The sequence below is a fragment of the Medicago truncatula genome, chromosome 1 (assembly GCF_003473485.1).
Source record: "Medicago truncatula cultivar Jemalong A17 chromosome 1, MtrunA17r5.0-ANR, whole genome shotgun sequence".
NCBI classification, from domain to species: Eukaryota; Viridiplantae; Streptophyta; class Magnoliopsida; order Fabales; family Fabaceae; genus Medicago; species Medicago truncatula.
Window position 1 is genome coordinate 40,775,765 of NC_053042.1, and position 10,308 is coordinate 40,786,072.

Here is a 10,308-nt window from a genome sequence, read left to right on the forward strand (position 1 = left end):
ATATGTAAGGAAAATTTGAAACACAATATTTACATCTCCAGAAAAATAAAAAATTCACTTACCACTGCAAAAAATCGGCATCTCCAAAACTTTCTCTTGTGATTTTCATCTGTGTTTGAAATCCACATCTTCATAACCTTCTCACAACCGCATATTGGTGGTCGGTTTCCAACATTGTTACTAATTGTTGAAGTTCTGCTTCCACCCATTATAAACCCTAATTTCTCCAATTAAAAATATGAAAGGAGAAGATGGAGAAGAGGAAAAAGAGATGGATATGAAAGTATGGGTCGTACGATGGAGGAAGGAAGAAGAGATGGAGAAGAGGATTGTAATTACGATGGAGGAAGGCGGAAGAGGTGAAGAAGAAGAAGAGTGCAGCTCCGATGGAGGAAGGAAGAGAAATTTATAAACTTACTTTTTTTATTTAAATTAAATTAGTTTGGTAAACCATGAAATCTTTATATTACAAGTGAGAATCTACAAGTTTTTTTTATAGGGGTAAACCAAAAATCCCCAAAATGACATGGGTAAAGCACCATTAATATATATTAATTCTATAAAAAGTAATAATCATGTATATTTCAACTACAATTTTCAAATGTCATATTTTAACTTAAGTTCAATAAACAAAAAAATTAAGCAATGAGAACTCCGGTCGGCTTTCCTCCCATGCTACAAAACTTATGGACGAAATCTTCACCTCCATCTAGTCTAGGCAATAAGCAATGGAGTTGCTTGCTCTTAGGGACAAAGTTTTTAGAATTTACGTCTCATAACAACTAGGTTAGATTCCCACCTGAAAATATTTTAGTTTGAAACTTTTGAGTCCAACCTAATTTATAACTATAAAACTATTATGCTCATTCATTGGCATGCGCTGCCTGTCAGTGTGGGTAGCTGTAACTTTAACTCTACAAACAAGGTCACTTAAGAGAAGTAAGGTGCAGTAGTGGAGGGGTAAATTATAAATTTAGGAAGACTATTTTTTCACCCTCTTTTCATACTCACATTTTTATTATTCAAAATTAACCAGGATTGAGTCTCACACTTTAGATATGAGCGGTTTCATGTAAAATGATGAAGTTAATCTGTATTATGAATTTTACTCCAACTAAATTCTAATTGAATGAAAAACTAACTAAATTACTACCATTTACGTGATAAAAAAATAAAACACTTTAATCATTCATAAAAAAAACAACAAGTAATAATAACACTTTAATCTATCATTTGATTAAATATGTGTAAAAGAAAAATAGTAATCTCTAATTTTCTAAAATTTCTAAATAGAACTCACTATTTAGGTATACAAACATTATATTTTTAAAAAAATTCTTTAAATATCTCTCTATTTGTTAATTTGTAATATTCTTTTTAAAAAAATATCATATTCTTTCACTCTTTCTATCTATAAAAAGCAAAGTAGAGTGGGTTGCTTTTTACAATTCTCACTTCAAAAGCATTTAACACTTAACATCGCTGTTTCTGTGTTACTCTGCCACTTTTTTTCAAGGTTACTGTTTTTCTCGGAAAATGTTGCACAACATTCTCAATGCTTTCACCGGAGACAAAAGCAACCGCCACCAAGTTGAAGGGACGGTTGTGCTGATGAAGAAAAGTGTGTTGGACTTCAACGACTTCACTGCCTCCATGCTTGATGGTCTTCATGAGTTTGTGGGAAAAGGAGTTTCTCTTCAGCTTGTTAGTACTGTTAACACTGATTCAGGTTACTTTATTTCATTCCTATTTTCTCTGTTATTCTTTATGGCTCTTGCTCTCTGTTTTTGCATGTTACTGAACTATAATATTATACTGTTTTCTTTTGTTTCTGTCGAAGAAAAAAACACAAGTAAATCAAGACCTCTAATTTAGTTACTTTTTTAATGAATTTAAATAACTTTATTATTTACATTTAGTCATTTTTTTTCTCCTGGAGAAAACTAATAATACAATTATACATATCAAACTATTTTAACATTTTTTCTAAAACATATTATTTTTTAAAAAAAATATATATACAGAGATCTCATTATTTAGATTTTATTAAACATTTAATGGCGAGTCTGCTGACTTTTAATAAGTCTCTTTTTGTCATGGTGCTATCTGATTTTTATTTTTCATATGTTTCTTTTCTTTGTTCCCAAAAAATATTAATCAGAAATATAATTTTTTTTTGACAAGAATCAGAAATATTATATGTTTATTTTCTTTGTGCCCAAGAAATATTAATCAGAAATTTATATTTATATTTTATTTGTGCCCAAAAATATTAATAAAAAAAAAGTAAATCCCGACCAATAATTTTTTTTAAACTCGGTATCCGATTCAATAATCGACTAATTTGAGGGACTAATCCCACCGTCCACTTGCGGGGGGTCCCATTTAAAGCCAGATCAAAGTTTTGTATGGACTTATCTAGAGGGAATCGAACCTAAGACCTTGAGAGGAACAAATTTCAAGATCCCAAGTTAACCGGTGGACCAACCCAAATGATGTTTTTATAATTTAATTAGTTTTTTTCTCTTAATTTAAATATTCTCTTAATAATTAATTTATGACTTTGCCTTAAATTGGTTTTGCATGATGCACAAGTTTATCATTGTATCAACAAGTCTCTTCATATTTCATTTAATTTAATAATAATTTTCTTTTGACAAGTTAATGATAAACTTTATTAATTCATTTATTTTTTTGTCAAAAAATATATTTTATTAATTCAATTATGAGAATGACTCTCGGCATGATGGAAGACTTGCATGACTTAGCCATAATTTCAATAATATAACTCTCAGAGTTTCTAAATCTGTGTAGTAACATAAAAGATTCTGTTTATTAATAGAGAAAATGTTCTATTTTTTTTTTTCTGAGATAAAATATCAGAGCGAAAAAAAGACATACTAAATTATATCTCTGTAATGTGTAACTTTCTATAAAAATAAATTATATTTCACAAGACTTGTTATTTATTTTTTGTTAGAATCCAAGAAGAGTGTCTGTTTATTTATTTATTTTTTACGAGATTCTAGTATTGTGACTGTCAAGCATGAGTGGTTTCACACCAGCAAGAAGATATGGCAAACCGTAGAGAAAGTGGACCTAAGATGAGGAACAAAAATGGTATACCCTCACATGGTATAAGAGAAAGCGATTGAAACAAAAATAAAAAGTTGAGAGAATGAGTGATGTCATTGACCAATTTTAGAACTATGGTACCAATCAATCTAATTGAATTCTGATCAAATTAGTTATAATAGTAATAATTAATATAATTCTTAATATACTAGTAAACGTGAAATTGTGGGGCATTTTAAGTATTTTTACTGCCTAGTTTGAAATGTATTACTTATTTTGTGGTGTTGAAAAAAATAGTTAGTTGTCCCTCCCTCATTCATCATCCACCATAAAACCGTCCAACCACCTTTTTAGCAAAAAACAAAAACAGAACACAGGAAATAGACAATGAAATAAATACTGAAGTTGTTTGTGAACTGAGTCATGATGTTGACTGAAGGAAATAATTTATTGGAATAAAAAGTTGTCACTGCAATACTTTCACAAATTTACTTTTTTAGATTATGTTCCTCATTTTAATCTTTTTTGGTATAGTATTATCTAAATCTATATTGAATACTTTATCTAAAATTCAAACATATACCTCTGTCTTATGTGAGTGTTGACTTGATTATTAATTGGTGTTTTGATTAGTTAACTCCTAGATTAGGCAGTAACATTTGGAAATTATCTATAATCTATGATGTTAAAATAAAAACTATCAGGAGGAAAGTGAAACTTCAACTTTGGTCTTTGACATCTAAAATGTGAATGATATGATGATAAATAACACACTTAATATTTGTAGAGAATGGATTGAAGGGGAAACTTGGGAAGCCTGCTAATTTAGATTGGAGTACCGCATCAAAACCTCTTTCAACCGGAGAATCAACGTTCAAGGTTTCATTTGATTGGGATGAAGAGATAGGAACACCAGGAGCATTTTTAATATGGAATAATCATGACAATGAGTTCTACCTCAAAAGCTTGACACTTAAAGGCGTTCCTGGTCAAGATGTTATCCACTTTGTCTGCAACTCTTGGGTATATCCTGCTAAAAACTACGTAAAAGATCGCATTTTCTTCTCCAACAAGGTATAACTACAAAGACAACTTTAAGTAATAGTAACTATATTATAGCCATACCTTTGCAATGTATGTTACATTCTCCATCATATTTTGTAATTTCTATTATTTGTAGACATATCTTCCAAGTGAAACTCCGACAACACTACTTAAGTACAGAGAAGAAGAGCTAGAGACTTTAAGAGGTGATGGAAAAGGCCAGCTTGAAAAGTGGGATAGGGTTTATGATTATGCATGCTACAATGATTTGGGAAATCCTGATAAAGGTCTTGAACATTCTCGTCCTATTCTTGGAGGGTCTGCTGAATATCCTTACCCTCGCAGGGGAAGAACTGGCAGAGAACCTGCCAAATCAGGTTAGGCTTCTATTTTTGTTGTTTTGTTCTTCATTTATGTCTTTATTTTTTTGAATATTTTATAATTGAGACGTTAGCGGAACCTAATGTCTGGCTTTCTAGAATCACACTAATAATTTGCATGATAGTATACTTCAAATTTGCATTGACCAATGTACACTGCCTTAGATTGAAATTTGGTTAGTCAAGACAAGGTAGTACATTTTTGAGTTATATGCTTAATTACTCAATTCTCAGTTGTTTGACCTCTGTTATGTCTAATCTAATGAATCTCATGTTACAATGAAATTAACTCTAAAAGCACTTTTAATTTGACCTTTTGAGCTTAAGAAATGCAAATTAACTGAGTAGGCTTAAACCACTCTTTTTCTAATATGGAGTTATGAATGGATATTGTTGTTATCCTGCAGATCCTAATTATGAGACTAGGCTGGATCTTGAGATGAGCTTAAAGATCTATGTTCCGAGGGATGAAAAATTTGGTCACTTGAAGATGTCAGATTTTCTTGCTTATGCACTAAAATCTATAGTTCAAGTTCTCAAACCTGAACTTGAATCTCTATTTGATAGCACCCCTAATGAGTTTGACAGCTTTGAAGATGTACTCAAACTCTATGAAAGTGGGATTGATGTGCCTGAAGGCTTACTTAAGGATGTTAGGGAGAACATCCATGGGGAGATACTTAAGGAAATCTTGAGAACTGATGGGGAAAAGCTCCTCAAATTTCCACTGCCTCAAGTGATTGCAGGTACTATATACATGAACATTTCTAACTCAACATGTTATCTTACAAACTAGAATATAGAAAATCATGTATTTTGTAAAATCATGATTATTTAATACTAATGCTCTTAATGATGTGGATCTAATTTTGGAGCAGTCGATAAATCTGCATGGAGAACTGATGAAGAATTCGCTAGGGAGATGCTGGCTGGTGTAAATCCTGTCATGATTTGTAGTCTCCAAGTAAGTTTGCATGTTTATTATTTTATTAATGATTGGATTCATCAAAAGAGTTAGACCTCTCTTTTAATTATTAAATTAAATTTTCCAAAACATTTTAAGATCAATATCATATCTTAATGAAGAATGGACTATAATTTCTTTTTTCACATTATCCCCTAAATAACCGCAGGAGTTCCCACCAAAAAGCAAGCTAGATCACAAAGTCTATGGTGATCAATCCAGTAAAATAACTAAAGAACACATTGAAATTAATCTGGACGGGCTCACTGTGGATGAGGTAATTTTGTGAAAGCTTCAAGTTTGTTTTTCCTTCTACTCGATGTCAAGATGCATGGTATTTATTTATTTTTGTTTGAATAGGCAATTCGAGCAAAGAAGTTGTTTATATTAGATCACCACGACACACTGATGCCATACTTAAGGAGGATAAACTATACCTCAACAAAGACATATGCTAGCAGGACTATTTTGTTCTTGCAAAAGAATGGGACTTTAAAGCTACTAGCCATTGAGTTGAGTTTGCCACATTCAGTGGGAGATCAATATGGTGCCGTTAGTAAGGTTTACTTGCCTGCGGAGAAAGGTGTTGAAAAGTCTATTTGGCAATTAGCCAAAGCTTATGTTGCAGTAGTTGACTCGGGGTATCATCAACTTATTAGCCACTGGTATGAAGAAACTCAAATTTCAGTTGTGTATACAGGTTTTCTCAACAAATTGCAAAATTACGTGCTAACTAGCAGCAAAAAACCTTTAACAACCACCACTTATTTCTTATGTACTATAACCATCACTAATTTAATTATGTGCATGAGTTAATAAGTATAAGATATACCTATTATATAAGTAACCATACAATCATTAGAGTACCTCCCATTTGAGTCAATTTCCTAAATCAATACCATACCAAACACAATCTTAATTAGTTCGTACATTATTGCTATTTAATTTTGATTTTTACATGTATGGCAGGTTGCATACTCATGCCGTCGTAGAGCCATTCATCATAGCTTCAAATAGGCGTCTTAGTGTACTTCACCCTATTCATAAGCTATTACATCCTCACTTTCGTGACACCATGAATATAAATGGACTTGCAAGGCAGATCCTCATCAATGCTGGTGGTGCACTAGAGTCTACTGTTTTCCCATCAAAATATTCTATGGAGTTTTCATCCTTTCTTTATAAGGATTGGTCTTTCCCTGAACAAGCACTGCCTGAAGATCTTCTCAAGAGGTAAAAAACCATTCAAGCAAAAGACCATTGCAAAAAAAAAAAAGTTAATATCATGTTAAATTATAATATTAACTTTTCCAAAATAAGTATAACATTATAACTTGGATTGTATCATGTTAAATTATCTGTGAAATGAATATTGGTGTTGATCAATTGCTTCACCTCTTCAAATTTCAGAGGAATGGCTGTTAAGGACTCAACTTCGCCATACGGTCTTCGATTATTAATCGAGGATTACCCTTATGCAGTTGATGGACTGGAGATTTGGTTTGCCATCAAGACATGGGTTAAAGACTACTGCTCCATTTACTACAAGGATGAGGACTCAATCAAGAAAGACTCGGAACTTCAATCTTGGTGGAAGGAAATAAGGGAAGAGGGTCATGGTGACAAGAAAGATGAGCCTTGGTGGCCAAAGATGCATACTCTCGAAGAGCTGATTGAAACTTGCACTATTATTATATGGATTGCTTCAGCTCTCCATGCTGCAGTCAACTTTGGACAGTATCCATATGGAGGCTATCCACCGAGTCGTCCTTCTATGAGCCGACGACTCATGCCTGAAAAAGGAACTCAAGAGTACAATGAACTTTTGGAAAATCCTGACAAAGCTTTTCTGAAAACAATCACTTCACAGTTTCAAGCTGTTCTTGGTCTTTCACTTGTGGAAATATTGTCTAGGCATGCTAGTGATGAGGTCTACCTTGGACAGAGAGACACTCCAGATTGGACTTCTGACATAAAGGCATTGGAGGCTTTTGAGAAGTTTGGCAATAAGCTTGTTGAAATTGAGAAAAGGATTGGGATAATGAACAATGATGAGAAACTGAAAAACAGGTTTGGTCCTGTTAAGATGTCATACACTTTGCTTAAACCTACTAGTGAAGGTGGACTAACTGGTATGGGGATTCCTAATAGCATCTCGATTTAATATGGCTAAGGGTCTTGTATTTAGTTATTTTCTTTGTTAAACAATAATAGTGGTGGTGAACTTGGTAATTTTAGATTATATTTTAGAATAGGCAAGTAAAGTCTTTTTACTATTTATCTTCATTATGGTGTGCTAAAACTTGCTATAGAGTATCATACTATTTTCTTTACATCAGTGAATATTGAGTCAGTATTTGAGTTCAGCAGTATAATTTCTAACATCTACTTTACTTATCTGGTTGTTGATGAGTATGTACAATGACCCTCTTGAAATTCATTGACGATGAGACAAAATATCTAACCTTTATTTGAGCTTTGTTTGCTTTTAACAAAGGATTTGAGAGGAGGAACTAACTGGATTAGAAGAAATGAAAACAGAGAGAAAATGAAAGACAATTATTAGAGATATTAGCAGTTGGTGCTTAGTCTTGTCAGTCTCAATCATAGACCTCAGTAGTTCAAACTCGGACTTCAAAGAACGAAACTCGATTTAAATGTGATTAGTACTATCATTTTCTTCCAATGTTACTTATCTGGTTGATGAGTATGTACAATGACCGTCAAGAACTTCATTGACGATGAGACCCATTCAGCTGCTCTCCACCCTTCTTTGAATCCTCTTTAGGTAACTCGTTTGATGGTTGATGGTGGTTAGTAGTCAGTACCTATGTAATCACTAAATATCTTGGTTCAAAAAAAAATAATTTGATTTGTATGTACGAACAATGTAAAATTATTTTACACATTTATCCAATCAAATTATACCATATAGATATTTATGAAGATAATTTAGAAACTGACCTATAAAAGTGACACTATCTTGTATTTTGATTGGAAAAGTTATTTTACACTGTTAGTGTATAAAATTTAATCTCTAAAAAACTACTATATCTCGTATAAAAAAATTATTATTTCTTTAAATTTTATTGGGTCAAAAGTGTGAGGAAAGAGAATAATTTAGATTCCTTAAAAAAAAAATTTAGATATTAAATTACATTAATCGTATGTTATTTAAGAAAAAAGTAAATAAAATAAATAGTATTTTTAAGACTAGGAAAAAGCTTCACCCCTAACTAAAAAAAAAAAAAAAACTAGGAGAAAGCTTTCTATGATTCTTTTTTTTTTTTTAAATGCCAGTGGGTATCTCCGGTAAAGGTGGACATGGTTCGGTTTGAGATGAAAATTAAACCAAACTGAACTGTTAGATAAATTTAAAATAATTGATTCGAAATAAACTATTTGAATTTCGAACTGAACCGAACTGTTTTAAATTAAACCGAATTGTTTCGACTGAATTGTTATTATTGGTACCATTGAGGAAAAAAAAAAAAAACCAGACAAAATCGAATTTCATAAGGTAAAACTGAACCGAACTATTTCAAACCGAACCGAACTGTTTTGAACTGAACCGAATTATTTTAGTTCAGTTCTAGAATTGTTAGTAATGGTTCAATTTTTTTTGCTTTGGTTCGGTTTGGTTTTTTTGCCCACCCTTAATCTTCAGATGAAATTCATCGCACATATGAGACGTGCGTTTAACGAGTACACTTGTAGATAAAACAAAATAATATTTCAAATACTCGCTAATATTTTTAAACAAACTATCCATCATTTAATTGATAGATTATAGAGATGATGCTAATGGTATTCGTATCGCTCGATATCCATACACATTGATAAATTAGTAAAATTATAATAAAATTACTGATTTCCTATATATAAACTAGCATGCATGAAGGAAGAGGGCATATCAAATGAGATGATAGTTATAATGAGATGATGAGAGGAATAAATATATTTTTTTTTGAAAAAGCCAAAATGAAATATATAACAAAGCAGTCCCTAGAGCACAAGGTGTGCCTTAGAGACTACCATAGGAACCAAGAGTTACAACAATTACAAACCAACCCAATCGGACTACGTTAGCCAATACCCAAACAAACAAGAGGGCTTAACCACCACTGTTGGGTACCAAAAACAAAGATAGCTTTTTTAGCTTTCAACCAACCTAAGGACAACATCTTTACCTTGTCTAACAAACGAGGGATGGGAGTTATAACATTATTAAACAGACGATTATTTCGTTCATTCCACACAACCCAAGCACAAAGTAGCCAAATAAGTTGCATAAAAGAACGTCTAGAAACAGCACCACCTGTCAAATAAGTAAATTGAAGAAAATGATCTGAAATATTATCGGCATCCACCCCCGTGCAACCAATCCAATCACGCACCATATGCCAAAGCGAACCAAAAGTGTTACACAACAAAAAGAGATGTTGAGCCATTTCAGGATGACCGCAACCAGCGACACATAAGGACATATCAGGCAACAACACTCGTCGAGCAATCAAATTAGTCTTCGTTGGTAACCGATCCTTGAGGAGTCTCCATGCAAAAACTGAAACCTTCAAGGGAACCTGTTTGTGCCAAACCAACTCCGCATCAGTAGCCGCGTCAGAATGGTCCTAAGAGGTTAGCACATGATAAGCACCACGAACAGTGTATCCATCTGAAGGAGCAGGAAGTCAAACCCATATATCTGAAACATTTGGAAACAAGAGAACATCAAGAAGTAAAGCCCTACACTCCTCATCTCCTTTCCCTAACCCCCTCATCAAGAAGTAAACCCATCTAAATATTAGCCATAGGATTAATATCTACGGATGAGATGAAATTACT

At 32.6% G+C, this 10,308-nt stretch overlaps 1 protein-coding gene across 1 annotated transcript; it reads left to right on the plus strand.

Moving 5' to 3' along the window:
- The first annotated feature begins 1,436 nt into the window (after positions 1 to 1,436).
- Positions 1,437 to 7,838, plus strand: LOC11426409 (probable linoleate 9S-lipoxygenase 5). Its single transcript, XM_003591072.4, has 9 exons — positions 1,437 to 1,729; positions 3,863 to 4,149; positions 4,256 to 4,496; positions 4,907 to 5,245; positions 5,378 to 5,463; positions 5,633 to 5,740; positions 5,824 to 6,128; positions 6,433 to 6,696; positions 6,874 to 7,838. Exons 1-9 carry the CDS (start codon positions 1,537 to 1,539, stop codon positions 7,625 to 7,627), a joined length of 2,577 nt encoding a protein of 858 aa, XP_003591120.1. The 5' UTR covers positions 1,437 to 1,536; the 3' UTR covers positions 7,628 to 7,838.
- The last annotated feature ends 2,470 nt before the right edge of the window (positions 7,839 to 10,308 follow it).